Raw genomic sequence first — 21,752 nt, 5'->3', positions numbered from 1 at the left:
TTTGTTTTTAAAATAAGCATATTTTGCTAACTCTTTGCTGGTTTCTGGCACGTTCCGGGTAATTTAATGCAATTAATTAAAATAATTTTTAGTATATTATGCACTTCTTGAATTGCAATTTCTTTCTAAATACATTAATGGCATACATTATATAGGAACAAAAACTACTGTAATTTTTTCCCATATTTTTTTACTTCAAAATACAAAATTTGAGTGGTAAAGGCACAGACAAAAGAACATATTTTACTTAAGGTTGCTCTTGGGGGGCTATTTGAAATGGATCACTTAAAACCTTTACCTCAGAGCTTTAATCAGCCTTGGAACTTGAAGTCAGAAGCATTATTATCTAGGACTCATGAAGATGACTTATCTCTGTATAGCTAGCTTTTTGATCTCTTCTAGCTTACTCTCCTCTTGTCTGTATAGCCCGGCCCGTGATCTGGTTAGGGCTTCTTATTTTGTACACTTCCTTGCTGTGCCTGACCTAAGAATGCCCTTTGAAAGTGTAGTATGCTCACTTATAATCTGATCTAAATATTGTGGTAAGTGTTTTCATTAAACAATTAAATCTTTTTACCAAGCTTTGTGGATAGGTGTATTGAGTGAATTGACATTTTAGTGCTCATACCAACCAACAATACTAGCCTTTTTTTGAGAAGACAACTTGCATAGAAATGAAAGTAGCAGGAGAAGAAACTGCGAATTAGAGGCTTAAGTTGGCTTCCAGAGTGGGAATGCTAATTAAACATGCAGATGAGAGTAGAAAACTAATATATGCTTAATGAAATTACTGTCGTATGTGCGACTACAGTGACTTTGCATTTCCTTCTTTCCTTTTTTATCAAATACTTTCAGTTACAAGGGAAGACTGTCTTAACAGATTTAATATTTATATACTCTATATAGTTAAAAATGTGTTTTTATTCATAGGACTTACCTTAGCACATTGGAATATTTAAGTAATATAGTTTGAGGACTTGTCTGCATTACTTTGTTTAAAAGGCAGGGTCCAATCTGTCTATGTGCATTTGTGATACAAAATCTTCCGTACATCTCAAATGTAGTTGTTAGGTTTTCTTTACTGATCGTATGAGGAACTAAGATGCATCTATCTTTGTATGTTTGCGTTCAGTGAAATGATTCTGAACTTGTTTCCATCTTCTGATAACAGTTTTGAACCAGCTGCCTCTTCCATCACCTTTACCTGCTACAACAACAAAAAGCCTGCTCTTCAATGGACGGATAGCAGAAGAGGTGAACTGCCTTCTGGCTTGTAGGGATGAAAATCTGGTTTCACAGCTCGTACACAGTCTCAATCAGGTGTCAACAGACCACATGTATGTATTTTGAACTTTAGCTCTTATATCAGAACAGCATCTTTATTCCCTGAGATTAAAATGAGAAGGAAGATTTTCACGACAGTCTGAAAATAAGAACATACAGGTTTTTTGTTAGGCTTGCTTAGCAGACTACCGTTGAATAGCAGTTAATTATTGCAGTAAATCACGGCATTAATAATTGTCTTGCAGCCTTATGTATAACTTTTGTTGTTGTTACTGTGTATGTCTTTTTGGTTTGGTTTGTTTTTTTTTTGCTTTTTTACACATCCACTGCTGCTTCTGTGCTTATTAGTTATGAGGGCATACCTCGTATTTTGGCTTGAGCAGTACTCATTTGTGTTGTGGTTTGATTAATAGTACATATAGACAAATACAAAGATATAGTAGAATTATATGCCTAATATTACACAAAGAACTTTCTAATAAGGCTCGTGGCAATTCTGATTAGATCTTGAACATAAGAATTGAACTAGTAAGTATGCTAGTGTATCCTCTTTTTTCTAAACGTATATTTTATTTTTTCATTTGTTCCTTGGGTCTGTTGAATTGGCTTGTCTTGACAGCTCTTTTTTTTCCCTATGTGTTCCAATCAGTTGTTTTGATCAAACAGAAGTAGTTTCTAAAAGTCCTCAAAACAAATAATAAAGCAGAAGTGCATTTAAAAAAAATCTATTACATGTTTGATGGTTCAGAAGGAATCCTGTGATGTCACAGATACAGCCATTTCTATTTTTAAAATAAAATATTCACAAAGTGTTGGCTGCGACCTGAACGCTATAAATTCTTATTTCTTAATTTCATTCCTCCAGTAGTATGTTCTTGGTTGTTACGCCAAAGCATTGTTCTTTTGTGGAGAAGATAAAGATACAAAAGTAGACATAAGAAACTTTATAATGGACTGAAAGTGACAGCCGTGTATATGTAGGAGCTTATTAATAGAAAATAATTTTGAAGACTAATAGAAATAACTCTTCTTCTATGCCTTAAAGAAAGGGGGGAAATGAAAATAGAGGCAGGGAACAGTCTTTTGCAGAATTGTGTGGGTTTTTTCTATACCTTAATAGTGAATAGGGTTTTTTTTACTTGACCTGTAACTTCTTACAGTTTGAAAATGCGTTTGCTTTTTTATTTACTTCTACAATTCCAGAGAATTGAAAGATAACCTTGGCAGTGATGATCCAGAGGGAGATATACCAGTCCTGCTGCAGGCTATCCTTGCAAGGAATCCTAATGTTTTCAGGGAGAAAAGCATGCAAAACAGATACGGGGTACAAAGTGGTAAGGATTTTTTTTTTTTTTTAATGATTTCAGTTTATATTGTTCTTGAAGTTTAGTGAACTGAACCTAACCACAAACATATATGGAGCACATGCATGACATTTATGCCTTACTTTGTATCTTTTAACAATATCAAGCCATATATCTTAACATCTTCTAAGGGTGAACCTATTAGAGTACACTTGGAAATATACTCCACTGGATATTTTGTAAAGATAATGTTTAATATCCTTAGAAATATTTAGCTTCTAGGAGAAGGATTGATTGAATTCCATTTTTCAATCACTTTAGTTGATTTTTTTTTGTGGGTAGATTTCCGTATTTGTCTTAATAAACAATTGTAGTTTGGAAAAATATGCCTTGGTCTTACTGAAAATCTATGCAATTATACTGTGCCATAATAGTAGTAATTCTTAATAGTACTGGAGCAAGGAATAAGGTTGAATGTACCATGCCTAGCATCTCCTCTCTTTTGTTACTTTTCTCAGCGGTTTGTGAAGCCCTACAGAATTTAATTTTTCTATAGTTAATTTTCTTTTGAGGTGTAGTGGGTATGCTGCTGGAGCGAGTAAAAAGCCATATGATATTTGAATAGAACTTAGGACGGAGCACATAATGTTCCTCTGCAGAGTACAGGTGTTTTCTTGGATGGAGATTTTAAGGGCAGTGCTAAATATTTAGAACTTTATTGAACCGTGCTGTGAAAGCGGTCTCCAGATTCTGTGTTTGGTTAGTCTGATGAAGAGCAGCGATAGAATGTTATTTTTCTAGCTGTGGGAAGAGTCGTGACCATATTGCCAGTTTGCACAGTGGTCCCACGGAGAACATGTATGTGAATCAGGATTTTGCAGCAGTTTGGAATGAAATAATTTGGGCCAGTGCAGAAATGAGAGATTTATTTTCTGAATTTTACTGGGGGGAATGCCTTTTGCAGCTTGATTCAACAATTCTTAATGAAATAAGAGCGCCTATATTTTTAGCAAAGCTACTTCAGAAGGAAGATATTAGGAAAGAGTTAAATACGACAACTCGATATCAAACTTTAGGGGTTGATGTTACGTTAACATAGCGTTTCAGAGAACCAGAAGAGATCATGCTTTTAAAACTTTCTTGAATATTTAACTTAAAACTTTAGTTTTACTTTATCCTGAATGATTGTACCAGCGCAAACATTGTGACATAACTGTGATTCCAGAAGACTGGAGAAAATGGGGGGGGATAAGGGATGAGCAGATCTATAGACGCAGTATTTTGAGAGGAAGAAGGTGCTGGAATGAATGTTTGGAAAAGTTGGGCAAAGTGTGAATGTATTTTCAATTGAAAAAGCTAGCACTCTTATCTGGAAATAGGTGAGTCTTTAAGCTAGTTGCTGGTAAATTATGGTGGTCTTCCTGTCTATTAATATGTGCAGTTCAGCCCTCTAAGGCCAAAGCAGGCTATACTCATGTGTTAGGGCAGCATTGCTTGGCTTTCTGTTTTCTGATTCTCTCTTCTAACATTTCAGATTCTTCTCTTTCGCTTTCCTTAAGGTACACTATACACTTCAAAAATGGAGGTGAAAGCCTAGATGCTTTCTGATATCTCCCCACCTTCTAGTGAGTCGAATATGTAGTGAAGTCACTACTAGACTGTCCTATTCCCTGCCCTGCCCTCCCCCAAAAAGCTGGCATTTTTGGTCTCAGGTAACATAGTGGCAATGTTCAACTGTTCCTGGTCTGTCTCTTGATTATAGTTACCTATGTGTTTGCAAAAATCACCTGTTGGTCAGCTGTCTCAGCTTCAACAGGCATGATATTAAAATAAAGTTTAACCATACAAGGTGTTACCTGTGATCTTAAGCTGTGTTTTTATCTAACACATTCTTTTGCAATTATTAGGAATGTTAAAAAGGAATTAATGTATCACTTTTTTTTCCAAACAAACAAACAAAAATTATAGTTGAGATTGGAAGTATGTGTTAGGGAAAAATATTATTGGAATGTTGTTACTGGAATGGTGTTTCTTCAAAACTGAATGTTACCGTCATTCAGAATTAAAGTTGCAGTTAAAAGAAATTCTTCAATATCTAAGTTATGGAAATGTACAGTGAAGCTGTAAATTTCCTCTAGAGTGATACGACAACAGTGTAAAAAATATACAAATACAAATAAGATGTTTTAGCGTTAATAGCCACAGGCAAACTGATTTTAGACTAAATTTTTGGGCCATGTTTTTTTTTTTTTCTCCTTCATCATTACTTCATTACCAGGCAGACTTGTTATCTGTCTGGAAACTTTGGAGAGACTGTTCTTTTCAAGCTATCTAGATTGCCAAAAAAGAGAGAGAGAGAGAGAGAGAGAGAGAGAGAGAGAAAGAGACAAGAGAATTGGCTGTCACAGAGTAAATGTTAGTTTTCTTAAATTATGGAAGCAAGCAGGTTTATTTGTAAATTTTCTGTCACTGTTTTAAACCAGACAAGTACCACATGCGTGCTTTGAAGTGTGTTGTAAATTGGGGAGGATAAGATAGATGAAAGTGTCTTTCATGTATATTAAAAGTACAATCGCTGCTCTAAGCATGAAATGAAACTCTGTCTTTACAGTATCTATATATATTTTAATATGGGCACATTTTGTCAGCTTTCCGTATGTGAATTTTAAGGGTTAGTAGTTTGACTAAAAAAAATTTTTTTAACTAGTTGGTGGATATACCATAGCCTGGTGGGAATGAACAAATGTAGAATGGCCACACATGGAACTTTCTCTACCTGAAAACGACTATATAGAAAATGCCCATAGGCACCTTGCCATGCAGCTCTGTGATTTGTACCTGCGGACTGGAGTTTCCTCTTCCCTTGCCTCTCTGCAAGGTAACCAGCGTCCGTTTAAACAAACTTTGCAGGAGTTTTGAGGATCCGCCTTCCGTTATTCAAGACAACGGAATGACCTATGTATTGAAGTATAAAAGTCTCGGATTTCTTCAGCATAACTAGAGACTGTCACTCCTTTTCTCAGCTAGTTGGTGCGTTCATGTGCTTGGAATGTGGCCCTTCACACCTACGGGAGGGTAGGAGCGGCTGCATTCCAGGGGGATTAGCCCAGCTCTTCTCTGCTGGGGAAAGGTGAAAGAGAAAAGAGGGTGAGAGGGAGGGTTTCTGAAATAAGGTTTTCCTGTGTAAATATTGTAATAATCAGGGGTAGTAATTCAAAGATTGATGGCTCCCAAACGCTGTGGATTGTGGACTCTTCACAGCCTTCTCTCAAACCTGTGGTTTCAAATATTTGTAACAGTGATGTGGTTTTACACATGACTGTGGGTCACTTGCGATGACTTCATGAGCTGCAGTTTGCACATAAAGTCTTACACTGATGTAGCTGCATTGATTCTGTCATTAAAATCACTCACTTAAAAGTAGTACAAGTTTCTATGTACCTGCCTCATTTCAACTTCTACTGGTATCTAGTTATTAGAGGATTTCTTTATACCTCTATCTAAAAGAAAAATGATTCCTTAAAATTACCCATAATGAAGATGTAAGTTAGTTTCAAGTGGTTTGGTACTTTAACTTGCCAGGCAGTGCAGTTCCTTAAACTCCAAATCATGGCTATAGATTTAGTGTATGGATAGGATATTGATTCTGCTTTGCAGCTTAAAATATTACAGCAACTTCCTCGATAATGCTGCGTACTAGCAAAGGTAGAATTGAAAGATTTTTGTCTGTGCATAGGAAGGGACCACTAAGGCGTGCCAGGAGCAGTGAAAGGGCATCTTGCATCACTCTGAAATCACTGTTAACTGTTCTTGCTCAAAAAATGAGAGTTTTCTGTCATCTTCTGACTTGCTGTGCGGTTCCCAAATCTTTTACTTATTGGCATAATGAATATTGCATGCGGTGCTGTACACACCACTCTGAGTTCTGGAGTATATATCCTGCTATAAAATGTTTGCTTTTACTAAGAGGTTTTGGGTTGGAACATTAAGGAACAAAGGAAGGAACTACTGCTGAAATTCATAGCAAATTATCACTTCTTTAGGGAACATAATTTTTTGTTAATGAATATGTCATGGTGTAAAATGGCCATCTTGCATGGAATTATTTTTCATGTTTTCTAACAATTGTGAGTAGAAGATGTTAATGTGTGTAAACTTTTTAATCTCTTCATAGATAAACATTTCTGACATGAGAGACTATTGATTAAAAAGAGAATGCGTATAAAGTAATGCTGCTGTCTTCTTTTAATAGGGATGATGATGTCCCAGTTTAATCTTTCTCAGAATTCCATGCGTGGTAGTCCTGCATCTTCCAATTATCAACAAACCACTATCTCACATAGCCCTTCCAGGTAATACTGTTTTTTAAGTAGGGTTGGTGGGGAGGACAGTGAACTTCCAATTCAAGAGCGATCGTCAATGCTTGTTGCAAATATGTGAGTGGAAGTAAGAGGAGGGTTGTCAAGACAAACTTCATGTTTGTCTGGCAGCAGGGCAAGTTTCTTGAGCTCACAAAGTCAAATATAGCACGTCCTAAACATCTCTCTGTAAGTGAATGAATCTCTGTATTATGGCTAATTGTCATCCCCCACTGTCCCCCATTCTGTCCTGTAATTTTGATAGATTTTCTTTACTTTCCTGCTTAAAGAATCCTCCTGCCACCCCTCCAGTTGTTCTCTGCCTGCGGCAGAGGCTGGCGGTGGCAGGAGGGCAGGAGAGAAGAGGTTGTATGTTCTGGTATGTGTAACGCTAGGAGTGCGACAGGGAAGCGGGCAAGGCTTGTTAAATCTTGGAGTAATGCTTTAACAGTTATACAAAAGGGCCACTAAGAGGAGGATAGGCCTGGTAGTTTGGCCAGTCTTGTTGCAGTTTCGTTTTCAACTTTATAGTTCATTTCCAAACTTTGAGTGTCAGCATCGAGACTACCTATAACCTAGGCCTTGCCTGGTACTCTGAACTAGAGGAAGGAGTTTTGCAGTTCCAGCCTAGTTACTGGTCTCTAACAGATTCCATCTGCAGTTACGAGATACCATTATTAAAATAAACTATTTTATTTCACATTTCACTTAATGCAGTTGTTTTGGCAAATGCAATGCTTTAGGTCTGTTGCAGGCTTTTTTATTTTTGCCCTTTTATCTAAAAGTGATATTGAAGAAGGTTTCGTAGATTTTGATTATTACAGCATGGTATGTCTTCTCAAAATCCTTGCAAAATCCTTGTGTTAAATACCTCTATATTTCTTTCTATGGAAGTTTACCTCCTATAAAGTTGTTATCTAGAACCAGGAGCTGTAAAAGCATGCATTGTATTATGTATAAGATGTCAAGCAAAACATCTGGTTAATAACTTTTTGAAGTACTTCTTTTATTTATATTTTGGAAAATGGATACAAGAAAGAATGTAAGTTATAATGTACGTGTACTGTTGTCAGAACCCTGTTTTATTTTTATGGCTTCCTATCTCTCTAGGATCCATCCAAGATAAGGCCAATGAAAGAAAATGTATTCAGGGGACTTTGGGTCAAGTCCTGTCTAACTGTGCATCACATTCCTATGTCTTGGCAGTATAGTTCTGTTAGATTCTTTGAAGTTCTTTGAAATCTTACTGGAATATTTGTATTTCGAATAGACAGCTCCTTGTTAATGCTAGCAAGCTAGTCATTATTTGATAATGAAATCCTAGCTGTCATTTTCATTCAAGCTTTTAATAAGCTATGAATAACCTTGGGAATCACATATTTGAGTAAATATTTATGACTTGTGTCAGTGTTCCCTTTTACCAGGTAGAGGTCTGAATGTCTGAAAACATATGAATTTTTTTTTTTAATTCTCTTTTTTTTGCTTTGACAAATGCAGCACTTGAACTGTGGCTCTTAAGTAATTGAATTTGGGACGGTATAGATAACTTGTGAAAAATATTGCTTTTGAAGGGGTTTCCTGATTACCTTGGAATACTGCACCTCTTCCAAAAGTTATAATGTTCTTGAGTTTTAGTACTCCAAAAGGAATAATGAATATGTCTACACTGTCTTTTCCAGCTTTTAAAAACGTTTTATTCTGTTTTATTTTTAGCCGGTTTGTGCCACCACAGACAAGCTCTGGCAACAGATTTTTGGCACAACAGAACAGTCCAGTGCCTAGTCCATATGCTCCTCAAAGCCCTGCAGGATACATGCCATATTCACATCCTCCCAGTTATACACCACATCCTCAGATGCAGCAAGGTAAGTCTGTGATGTTTGTTTTATTCTCCTGTCTCGTGCAGCTTTACCTTAATGTGCATATTTCACAACTCTTTAACTTCCTTGGAGGAGCCATATTCTTAATGCAAAACTTTGAGGTGATAGGGAATTTTTTGATATGTTTAAATTTTTCCTAACTGACTGAATAGATGGCAAAAAAGGGGGAAGGAAAGACAAAAGACACACCTTCATGTGACATTGCTCCCCTGTTTGCACTTATTTGCTGTAGTTACACATAACTAGAAAAATCAAAACAAAGCATGACTGCTAATGTAAGTGGCAGTTCTGCTACTAGCTTATTTAGCTTTGCCTAACTTTTGTAGTGTAGGCTAGACTAGTCCTAAGTTGGCCAGAATTATGCTCAAAGTATGCGGTAACTGTGGAAGATGACCTTCAGAGTGAATGGATTTCTTTGTTCTTCCCTTTTCTGAAACAATCTTGAACAACACAAACATTGTTAAAGTATCTAGAAACTTTAGGCATGTCTTGCTGGTAAGGAGAATTTTCATTGGATTCCTCCAAGTCATCTGTTCTTGAAGTTTAGCAATGTTTTTAGAAAATATATAACTGTTCTGTATTTAATGTTATGTTTCATATATACGTCTCAGAAGTTTCATATGCCAAGATTAGTCAGTGTAAATTATCTTGAAGAGAAAATAAGTTTTCAATAACCTGTGAGAATGTGACACTGACTGTAGTTACAGTAGCTGTGGAGAGAAGCTTGGCTAACCTGTATGTGGAATTCAGATTTTGAATCCTCTTGAAAGTTCAAGTCTTACATACCTGGTTTTATTCAAGGTATTTGAGTTTAAAAGATTCAGTCAAGGAGTTTGGATTCTTGCTCAGGTTCCAGACCTCTTGCAGCCATCTCTCCTTAATATCCACTATGAAGGTGTTTTCTGTAAGACCTTGTAGAGTTAGCGTATGTGTATATGAGTGTATCAGTATAATTATTTATATCTTTCTTATTTCAGCTTCAGTATCCAGTCCCATTGTCTCAGGTGGGATGAGAAACCTCCATGAAAATAAAGTTTCAAGTCAGTTGTCTGGCAATTCAGCTAATCATCATGCTGATAATTCTAGACATGGCTCAAATGAAGACTACCTACAGATGGTGCACAGACTAAGTAGTGATGTATGTTGCCTAAATCAGTTTATTATGATTATGCAAATATGTGTTTAGCTACCTTAAAAGTCAAATATTTTAGTACGTTGCTGATGATGCATTAAAAATGCTGAAAATAAATTTCATTTTCACACATGCACACTAAACCATATAACCTTAGCATGTGAAGTTTCTTCCGACGTGGCCTGTGTTTTGTTTGGAACCATTTATAACATCTAGTCTGTTGAAATTATGCAAAGTGAAAAATTCCACTCCTGTGTAAGTTATTTTAAGAAACACTAGTGTGTTGCTACAATGTTTATAGTAATATGTTGATACAAACAATACTAGAATCTAAATAGGCAATAGTTAACTTGTCTCCCTGAGGATCCTTGTAATTCTCAAGTGGACTTGAAATACCTGAATAACCTATTGGTTAGTAATTTGATCTTGTCAAAGGCAAGAGTTCTTATGGGCCTTTCTTCTTCCTGTACTATTATGTACTTTATGGCCTGTTTTTTTCACAGAGTCACAGAATGGTTGAGGTGGGAAGGGACCTCTGGAGAACATCCAGGTCAACCCCCCTGCTCAAGCAAGATCACCTAGAGCACATTGCACAGGATTGCGTCCAGGCGGGTTTTGAATATCTCCAGGGAAGGAGACTCCACAACCTCTCTGGGCAACCTGTTCCAGTGCTCTGTCACCCTCACAATGCAGAAGTTTTTCCTCATGTTCAGACAGAACCCCCTGTGCTTCAGTTTGTGCCCGTTGCCTCTTGACCTATTGCTGGGCACCACGGAGAAGAGTCTGGCCCCATCCTCTTGACACCCTCCCTTTAGATATTTGTATGCATTGATGAGATCCCTCCTCAGTCTTCTCTTCTCCAAGCTGAAAAGTCCCAGCTCCCTCAGCCTTTCCTCATAGGAGAGATGCTCCAGTCCCTTAATCATCTTTGTAGCCCTTCAGTGCACTTGCTGCAGTAGCTCCATGTCTCTCTTGTGCTGGGGAGCCCAGAATTGGACGCAGTACTCCGGATGTGGCCTCTTGTTAAGAGGTTTGCCCATGTGTCAGTAGCTTTAGTTCACCTGGGAGGAAGTCTTGCTGAACTAGAGTGCTAATTTCTAAAGGAAAAAATGATACTCTAAACATCTCCAAAATTCTTTCATAAACTAGCGATGAATTTTCTTTTTAATGACCATCCCATCCTGTGCAAGAAGCTTGTTGAAATTCTTCCTTACAAGTTCAACACACAATCTCTTGACAGCTTTTAAGTGGAGAGCTCTTGAGTCTCAGTTTTGTTTTTTGACTTCAGGCTCTTTGAACAATGTGGTCATAGCGATGCCTGCAACAATTTTTGAGCAGAACTTGGTCAAAACCTGGTGCCAAGTAGGCTTCCCTTTTTTCTTTATTTCTTTAAAGTGTTTTCTTTAGCTTACAAAAATTATGGGTAACTCTTGTGCAACTAAATAAGAGTTGTATTCAACAAGTGTGCTTATTAACACTAGGCTCCTTAAATCCCTTACTAGAGTTAATACAATAAAACGGAGATGGTCATCAGTTTTATTAATCTTCTTTTTTTAAACGAGGCTTTGGCTGATTAAAAATGTTAACTAAGCAATAATATTTCAAATAAAAGTTTTATAATGAAGGAATGTCATAATACAGAATTATCAGATGTTTCTCTCAGTCTCTGCTTCAGTCATGCAAATCCTTGAAAATAGGAAGCTGCTTTTAGCATTAAATATACATACATCCCCCAACTATGATAAAGGTAGACTATCTAGAGAGTCTTAGTTTTGTTAAGACAAGATTTTTGGAGAACTTTAATATTAGGATAATTTATTTCACAATGTTTAAAGAGAAAGTATTTAAAAAAAAAAAAAAAGCCCATCACTAATTTTGTGATCCAAACTGTGCAACAGCTTCCTGATTCATGAGAACTCATTCAAATGAATGAATTTAATGAAACTCATTCAAAACTGACAGACTATGAAATGCAAAATATACTCTCATTGTTCCATGTAGCTAGAGAAATACTAAGATAAAAATTAGTAAAAAGTATGTTTGATCTGTTTTGTATTTAAATGTTCAAATGTATGAGTTAGGAGGATAGAGCATAATAAACTTCACGTGTCTTAAGAGTGAGTATCTGATAAATGCAGCTAAAGCAAATATTTAGAGGAAATCTTAGTTGTCTTTTCTGTTCATCTTTACTAGTTTTATCCCTTTGTACGTTTTCTTAAGGGAGCATATTTATGTAAATATATTTTATTTGTAATTGTACTTTTTACACCTGATTTTAGTTGTTATCGTGCAGAAAGCGGTTTGAAGGATTTGGATTAATTCAAGTTTTGCGTCTACATATGAACAATAAGCTTACTCATAATGTTGCAGGTGTGTCAGAAGCAATGTAACATTTGGCATAGATGTGGTTATACATGAAGTTTATTAAATCATACATTTACTTTAATTGTTCTGTAATACTTTTCTTCATGTTAGAGTTTTAGTGATTAACAACAAAAAGTTGTGAATAGTTACAGGATATAAAATTTTTATAAAATACGTATATCAGTAAATACACACTTGAGAGACCGTTCTATATATGCTCAATTTAAGGACACTGTTTTCTTGGTAAAAATATATATGAGAGCAGTCCTCTGTTTCTGCTTACATTTCAGCATCTGATTCAGCTCTGAACTAGGAATCAATAAATGAGCGTTTCTCAGAAGTTGCAGCTATAATAGAAATGGCATGTATACATGAAAAGTTGTCTATCTAGTTAGTTTTAGTTAATCTGTTAAAAGGTAGTGCCTCTGCCTTTGTCCTTGGCAGTCCTGGCTATAGCATGTCTCATAAAAAAAACATGTATGCTAAAAAATTACTAAGCTGAATTATTTCAATATTTGGGTTTAGGAGGAAGGAGGAAGATTTATTATAATTCAGAGATAAGGCAGGTTTGACAAAAATGAAGTACATACTTTTAACTAAATAAACTAATAAATCATACATGTGGAAATGAATTCATTTCAACTTATAATGATATGCATGTAAGTTTAAGATGATATTGCTCTCTGACACATTGAATCCCAGTATTTGGTTTCTTTACATGTGTGCTTACGTAAGGAAACAACTCTTTTTGCAAGCAGTGTTGCAATAATAAGTGTAATTATTAGCACAGCATGAGTTTTATATGTACTGTGCTGTTGGAGTGGGGAGGAGTCTAACAGAAGTGTTTCCTAAGTCATTCCATGGATAGTGAAACTAGTGAAGACTGATTTCCTATGGATTTATATTATTTGCCTTGTAAGCACCTTCACTCCATGAAATGCCATACCTTTCCTTAGCCCTTTGCAGTGTGAACTATGATACTTCCACAAGACCTAGCATGTACTGTAGCTTATTTGCTGCTGTGCACGTGGAAATTGGCCGTTTGGGCCATTGCCAAAGGGAATGGGTAGTTGACCGTCTCTGCAGGCTGCTGCTTCCTTGAAAAACTGGTCTAGCTTTCTCACTTAGAGCTTGATACTGGTTTTTCATAGAAACGTGTAGAAACTTTATTACATTTTAGCCTTCTAACATTCTCTTAATTTGGTTGAAATTGGCCAAAAGGAAAAAAGAAATTGGGGGATGGACAAACATTCAGGCTAAAAAAAAAAAAAAAAAAAAGGAAGTTATAAGAGAGAACTGTGTGTGCACATAGCTCAGTAAGAGGCACATTCAGATATTAGCTAATGTAATAACCAAGATTCAGAAAGAAATAAGAAACATTAAATAAGCTGGAGCTTCTCTGGAGACTTCCTCTAACTTCACCTTCACTTACGTGACTTTACTCTTTATAAGAATAGACTTTTTGCGATTTGTCTATACTTACAGAAATTATCTCTTCATAAATATAAGGGTTATTTGTTTATTCTTTTTGAAAACATTCATTTAAACCTAGATACTGTTTTTTTTTTTTTTTTAAAGAAAAAACACTAAATATGGGAAGTACTATTCTATAAAATCTTAAAGCTAGTGAGGTCCCTGACTGTGAATAAGTAGAGGGCTCTAGTAGAGGCTGTGACCAGCAGAGGGCTCTATTAAAGCAAGAAAAAAAACATGCAGAATATTAAAAGGGAAATTGAAGAGTGATTTTACATGTATTGTTTTAAGATATTGTTGAAAAAATGTCACAGCTGCCTTCTTAAAGATTGAGCATGAACTTCCTTACATTGTAATGAGTATTCTGTTATGATGAAGGTTGTCATAAATCACGGATTCCTTTGAAGCAGGTTGTTCTATGCAAAACTGAAAATACAGTAGAATTTGTTTACTGTGTTGGGGGAAGTACTCCAAGCTCCTATCAAGTTGTTTCCTATCCAGCTGCGGATAGTCTTGTGTATAACACAACTTGAGGCATTTCTACTTGTGATTTATCTATCTCAGCCAGCACAGTAGGGCTGTTGCAGATTTTGTTCACTCCTGATGTGAGTATAATGAAGAGTATAAGTACAAAGTGTTAGCTTGGTTAACTGTAAAAATAAGATGGCATTCTAGATAAGCTTAAGGGTAAGTTAAGTGGGAAAAAATGGTGAGTTTTTTAAAAACCTACTTTTTATTCTTGATTTTTTTCAGTTGATGTTTTATAGCGTTCATACTACTATTTATCAGCTCTTAACTAGGAATTCTTATAACAAAACGTTTCTAAATTGAATTTTATAGTCAGCTAAAAATACTTAAACTGAAAGATATTTACATAAATATATTTCTGTGTGCATGTTCTGGTTATAGATTCTTATCAGAGCTGACTGCGCTCTGGAATATTGCATATATAGCAGTGTTAAAATTACAGATTCTAATGTAGAGAAATATTTTTATAATGTCTGTCACTTTTTTTTTAATCTACTCCATCTTATCAGTATATGTACTAATTGCAGGCTTATTTTATAAAGTGTTCCTGTTCATAATACTAATTTTTATCATTGTCACTCTAGGACGGTGATCCTTCCATAAGGAATGCTGCATCCTTTTCCTTGAGGTCACCACAGTCAGTCTGCTCTCCAGCTGGAAGTGATGGAACCCCTAAAGGTAGTCTAGCAGTCGTATATATTAATGTATATCAATGTATTTTTCTCAATTATAAAAGACATAAAAGAAGTATTTAGTTAGTGTTCCTGACTCCTATATCCTTATAGGATTAGAGAGTATGCCCTTAGATTTCAGTTACAAAATTATTTTGAGCCCAGGTTCAGAAGTTTTTGAAGATCCAAAAATTGACTAATGATGCCTCAAAACAGAGCTCAAATTCATGGAGGACAGAAGGATTGTACATGCTTTCCAATATAAGAGTTAAATTGTGCTGTAAGAACAGTTTCAGTTGTTCTGCATAACAAATGGTTTAAAGGCAGCATTACGAGTATTACAAGTATTGAACTCTTAACCAGCTCAGAAGTGTTTTAACATGCAACACTTGTGTTAATTGTAATCGTGAAATTTCAAGCACACAAAATTAAAATTTGTCACTGAGCACAATACAGCTAGCATAAATGAAGCCTAAAAACCTTAGCGGGGGAGAAGGAAAAGGACGAATTATCAGTGAGGTAAAAAGGAACAGGAAAATCTGCTCAGAACAATTCTTTATGTGAAAATCTAGAATTTATGCTGCTTTTCATAGCTTTATCCTTAAGAAGCAATGACTGAGAAACCTGAGACCTAGCAAAATAGAGATTTGGAAATAATCTTGGTAATTTAGGATTTCAGTTCTTATGTGCTTACACAGCAATAGTTTAAAAAAAATGCAACAGTGCTTTCTTCTGTTTAGCACTGGAATGAAACTAAGTCTTTCTGGATGGTCAATTTAGGTGGAGAAGGAGAGCAAGAAATGGAGATTACAAAGAAGGTGAGGGAACTGGGCTGGTTCAGCATGGAGAAGGCTCTAGGGGGGACCTCAGAGCAGCCTTCCCATACCTATAAAGAGGTTATCAAGAAGACCGATTCATGCTCTTCACAATGGTTTATGGAGGGGAGGGCAAGAGTCAACAGACATAAATTGAAGCAAGAGGTGATCTGACTGGCTATAAGGAAAAACTCTTTCGCCATCAGGACAGTCAAGCATTGGAAGAGGTTGCCCAGCGAATCTGTGCAGTCTCCATGCTTGGAGGTTTTCAAGACCAGACTGGCTAAAACCCTGTATAACCTGGTCTGACCTCCTAGCTCACCCTGCTTTGAGCAGGAGATTGGACTTGAGACTTCCTGAGGTCCCTTCCTAACTGATCCTGTGACTGCTAACTGACTTTTGTGGTTCATCACATGTAGATAGTATACTGTGTTAAACAGTGATGGAAGAAATGTGAGTGGAATGCTGAATGAGAAGCAGTTGTGTGGCATGCCTACAGCATCAATGTTTTAACAGGTCTTGCACTAAAGAGATTGTAGGACTTGTATAAATGGCAAAGACTAAGTGTATCTTTTTTTTTTTGTTTTCTTCACCTCAGTGTATTGTCCACAAATCTCTGTTTACAGAGTTTCTCGGTTTAACAGCATAGTAAATCTAAGCTACTTCCACTCAGATATGATTACCGCTCAGTCAAAAGAATATTTATTTATTTATTTATTAAATTGCTGCCATTTCAGTTGGTTCTCTCAGAACCCGTTTTGAAGGCGTACTTTTTTAGATGGTATTACAAAGGCAGAAAAAGTGCAAGAGGAGCACAATTTAAGGAGGATTTATTTACTTGTATGTTAGATCTACTTTTCTCTTGGTTGATAAAGCACAGAACTGCAATACTCTTGTTACTGCTGATGCTAGCGTTTTGCCCTCGTGAAGTGGAGATGGATGAACCCCAATTGAGAGAACCAGTTCTAGATGCTGCAAGAATCTTTCTAGACGTTTGCTTCCTCTGATCTCCCTTTTTAGAAATGTGTTGAGGATAGTTTTGATGTTACTTAGAATCCGTGATCCCTGACAGTGAGTTTTTTGGCCTGTGATTTGAAATGAAAGTGATTGTTTGCTCATCACTGGAAAATCTATCGGTGTAACCAGCAAGTATGTAGCTAAGCTTTTTGTTGCTGCTGCCATTAACCCTTTAAAGCTTGGTTGGCAGGTTTACAAACTTTGGTAAGCAAAAAAAAATATTATCAAAATATTTCATTGTTTGTTTGACAGGTCAAAATGAATGACACTAGACAGTTATTCATCAGTCCAGAGAAATATCTCAGGAAGGGTATTACAACTTTTACACTTTCTTACTTAATATGGAAATGTGAGGCAATTATGGAAGATATGGGTACAATCTACGTTTCTGTACTTTTTAATGGAAATAACAAGGACTTCTGGACTTGTGATTTAATTATTCTAAATAATGCTTTAATTATTCTAAATAATGCTTTAATTATTCTAAGACTGAACAATAGCTGTCTGATTGACCAAATCTGAATGAGGAAAAGGTTTCGTCTTCAACTCAGGAAAATGTTTGAGAGAGAGATGACAGAAGTTATTTGCTCCTTTGGTTGGTCGTTCACTTGTTCAGCTCTGGTGCAGAGTGTTTGGCTGTACCTCTCTTACTCCAGTAAAGGTATCAGAGCAGCTGAGGTTTTATTCAGAAGGTTCTCGACTGGGTTTTATCCCGTCTCTTTTATATAGATTCTGTATTTTTACCCATGAAAATAAATTGTGTCTCTGCGTTCCTGCTATCATCTGCTACCACTTCTGCTACCATAGATCAGCTCTAGAGAATTAACAAGGAATATTTTCTTTCTGTTAATTTCATTTATGATATTTTGTGGGATCTATTACCCAAGATAGGTTAGTCATCAAAATCCTTTATTCATTTGTTCTACTCTTCCCACCATTCTAGAACCTAACAAAAGACTCTTTTTTTTTTTTTGCTTTAAAGGCAACTTTAAAGATGTTTTATAAAGGAAAGCCTTCCACAGAGGTTTTCATTCACCGCTTGCCAAAGTAAAGAGCTTACATATTTACAGTTAGCTACTTCCCTGCAGTTTCTTAAACTCCTGGGGAAACTTCTGTAAGGAACAGCAACAGCACCTTATTAAACTATACCATTTTGCACTTTCTTCCAGGATTAAATTGTATTCCTTCCAGAAATTCTGAACCTTTCTCTCACGGGAAATATTTCAACATACCCTTCCAAACTTGAGTAAAATAGTGAAAATTACAGAAATACCTAGCTTTTCTGTAGAGGCTGATAATCTTCCGAGATAGTGTGGATACTTGATTATTTTCCAAATAACTTGGAAAGATTACTTTTATTTTCTTAGGGTTCTCTAAGGCCTCTCCAGAGAGATTCCTGTATACTTGGTCTCCAAATGCATAGTGGATGGCAAGGAGAGCTAGGAACCTTCTCAAATCTCTATTACAAACTTCAGTGTTCCCAGAAGAAAAATTATCCTCACTTCCCCTCTCTTTTGAAAGAAAGATGGAAGAAAGAGGGATTAATCCAAAGAAGTTTTTTGACTGGGCCAAAATGAACATTTCATCCTTGTTTCTTTCTTCAAGTCTTAACTTTTTACACAGGGATGCTTCTGAGCACAGCAATTGTAAGCTAGAACAGCTAAAGCTTAGTTTTTCATCAGGCATTTGAAGCTGTGGAGAAAATGATGGGATTCTTCCCACCAAATCTATTAAAAGAGAGTATGGAAAGCAAATAAAATCTATTCCAAAAAACTCCCAGATGTATGTTCTTCTTTGCCCTCTGTTTTGTCTCATACGCTGTCCTTTCAAGTTGGAATTCTAAATGAAATGATGCTATCTGAAAACAAATGTTAACATAGTCTGTTCATCAAAATAAATACCAATTGCTTTACATCTGTAACGCGAATTGGGGAGATTTCCAGAGTAAGATTCAAGGATCTTGGAAGATGCAGCAGGAAAGGACTTGGAGGTCTTCTCATCTTCTTATCCTATCATTGGATGAGCTTATTGGACATTACCAATAACATGTGTCCAGATTTTTCTTGAAATGGCAGCAGTGGAGTTTCCTTACTGTTTCCATGCAACTTTTTCAAAATTCTTAGAGCTGGAAAGCTTTTTTCGCCCCTAATGCTTTGCCTGAATTATTTTTGTTGCAGTTAGGCTTGGCATTTCTTGACTTATTTCCGATGGGCAGGAAAAACAGTTCACGTTCTTTTTTTATAGCAATCATTTACATATGAAAGACTATTATCATGATTTTTCTCCAATCTAGTCCTCTACAGGCTAAACAGCACTCTTTCTTCCTATTGTCTTTTCATGAGTCATTATTTCTAAGCTTCCAGTTGTCTTTATTGCTTTTATTTGAATTCTAATTGGTTTGCATTTGTATTGATGTTTTGCTGCTATAAGTTGTGCATACAACTCTATTTGAAGACTTTGAAGGATGAGTAGTTGGAAATTACTGTAGGCGTTTCTTTGTATGATACTTTTGTTATATGTGAAAGTATGGCTGCTCTTTTGGCAATGATAACTTATATAACAGCTTGCAAACTGAATCTGGCTCTTTCTGTAGAGCTTATTTACCTTCTCCTGTTGTTACAATTGGTCTTTCTGAGGTAAATGGAAAGTTTGTGCTTATTCTTACTGATTTTCATTTATTTCAGATGGTTCTTCCATTTAGTGAAGATAACTGTAAATTTTGATTCTATTCTTAAAAGCACTTGCAGGCCTCTCAAACACTTTACACCAAAAGCTTGGTATCATCTTTAGATTAGTAAAACTGCTCTCTTTCTGCTATGTTAAGAAGTTGTTAATGGAAGATATTAAATTCTGTCAGGTGTAGGACAGTACTCTGGAAAACTGCACTTGGTATGTTTACCTGTTTTTACTGTGATACTCTTTGAATATAGTCTTTACTGTAGTCTTACGTTTTGCCTAGACCACGTTTTCCTCAACTTGTTAATTACATTTTTATGAGAAACAATATAGAAAGCCTTGCTAAAGTCCAGATATGACACTGTTCTCTGTAATCCGCAAGTCCTACTGTCTTATAGAATGAAATTAGTTTTACTTGATGATATTTTTTCTTAACGCATTCATGTTGGAATATTACCACTTATTTATTCTCTTGATAAAATTGTTTTTCTTGGATAAATTGTTCTTCTAGTATGCACTGAAACCATACAAACTATTATGTATAATTCTCTGGGCACTTCTTCACCATCCTTTTGAAGAGATTGTGCTTTCCCTTTTTGAGTCTGCTGGAGGCACAAATTCTCAAGATGATTGTTACCAATTCTGAGATTGGTTTAGCCAGGGTTCTAGGGTGAATTTTATCTGTTCCCATTTTTATCATTTTTATGAAAACATTCAATTTATGTAGCAGTGTTAAATAGGATCATATAAAATAAAAGCAATTTTTCCATCTTCACACTACAGTTGCAGTAGTGGACCTGATTTGTTTGCAAACGGTCAAGGTCTGTCATCACCAGTTTCTCAGCTTTTCTGAAAGACAAATGTCAGTACCAATACAGTATCTACACCTCTGGTCTTTTCTCCATCCCTAGCTTCTGCCTTCAAGACCTTACTTATAACTACTCACATATGTAACCTGATCATCTGCATGTAGAGCATACTCATGAAAGCATCTCTTCCCAAGGGATTTCTGAGTTAAAAAGTCTATAATGCTGTGTCCATGTTTGACATTCAGTGGCTTGGTACCCGCTTAAATAATATTCCTGGAGACTCAAGGATATATGATTTGAAAAATGTCATAGCACTTGAATGTTCCTGATGTCTTTCTCCAGTGTGCTATGAACCAAGTGTTACCCATCAGTCCTTGTTTGTTCATTAGTAGTTTTTCTTGCCTTCGTGCGTAGGAAATCATTCTTCTGGCAAAAGAGCGTGTAGGAATGTTGAGAGACTTTCTTTTTAACGTTTTGGAACCTTTGCCTGCAAGGGATTTAAAGAAACAAGGAGATACTGTTTGGAGTGAGCTGTGGTTTTTCTGTTTATTTTGTTGTTGTGCAAGTGGAAAGCTAATAATTCTTTTAAATATCTGAGTCCTAAATTTCTGATAACTGTAAGGATTGGGTTATAACCATGTGCGTCACAGCAATGAATGTGGCCAGTGATGAGAGTTTGACACATCAGGTTTGAAAGGCAAGTGGTCTTTGCTGTGGAGAGGCTCTAAGATAATCAGAGAAAGTATCAAAAATGGTTAAATGAGAAGGTGTGAATACTGTGGCATAATAAAAAAGTGTACAGACAAAAAGTACAATGACGTCGGTAATGTGTGTAATCTGGACAGAAGGCTATTTGTTTGTTACCTAAGTCACTGGTGTGTAAATGTTCAAGTGAAGTCATTTCATATTATATTGTTTTTGAATCTTTACATTTTTGAGAAGGCTAAGTCACCGTCAGTGCAATACATTTTATAGTTGCTTGCATTGTAAAAGATCTGATAAGGAATCAGTCAAGAATCACAGGAAAAAGTTCTTTACAAATTGCTAAAGCAGTTGATGAGATTTCTTCAGTCCTCAGTGCCATCCATCTCAAGGAATCATGAGGAAAACAGTATTATAGAGAACCAATGCAGGATTATCATCGGTGGTCAGGAAGACTGTTACTGAAGGCCTGTGGAAGTATTGCTTATGGCCATATTTATGCTTTGCAGAGGCTTTAATTCGTACGATGTTACATGTTTCTTGTTTACTTCTAGCATTATCTGGATGACCGTTGGTACTTGCTGCTCAGTGGTGGTACAGTGACCTTACTAAATCAGTGAAGTCTCTTGTTCTCGCACAAGTTTTATGTACTTTTGGCATACAAAAAGAGTTAGTACAAAGTTCTTATACTGACACTATGAAGATCAGCTACTGAAGGTCAGATATTTTTCTCCTGAAT

General features: G+C 36.1%; 1 protein-coding gene across 5 annotated transcripts in view; it reads left to right on the top strand.

Annotated features, from left to right (window-relative positions):
• The window catches only part of LOC104147790 (NIPBL cohesin loading factor), a 154,235-nt gene that overhangs the window by 61,281 nt on the left and 71,202 nt on the right, over positions 1-21,752 (top strand). For all 5 annotated transcript variants that reach the window (XM_068924704.1, XM_068924706.1, XM_009680645.2 and 2 more), the window contains exons 3-8: positions 1,172-1,337; positions 2,488-2,618; positions 6,841-6,940; positions 8,660-8,811; positions 9,804-9,964; positions 14,908-15,001. In XM_068924704.1, coding sequence (XP_068780805.1) covers positions 1,172-1,337; positions 2,488-2,618; positions 6,841-6,940; positions 8,660-8,811; positions 9,804-9,964; positions 14,908-15,001 — 804 coding nt within the window. The remainder of the gene's footprint in view (positions 1-1,171; positions 1,338-2,487; positions 2,619-6,840; positions 6,941-8,659; positions 8,812-9,803; positions 9,965-14,907; positions 15,002-21,752) is intronic.

Source organism: Struthio camelus, chromosome W, assembly GCF_040807025.1.
Source record: "Struthio camelus isolate bStrCam1 chromosome W, bStrCam1.hap1, whole genome shotgun sequence".
In the NCBI taxonomy this organism is placed as follows: domain Eukaryota; kingdom Metazoa; phylum Chordata; class Aves; order Struthioniformes; family Struthionidae; genus Struthio; species Struthio camelus.
Note: the sequence above shows the minus strand (reverse complement) of the source record. Positions and strands in the feature narration are given on the sequence as shown.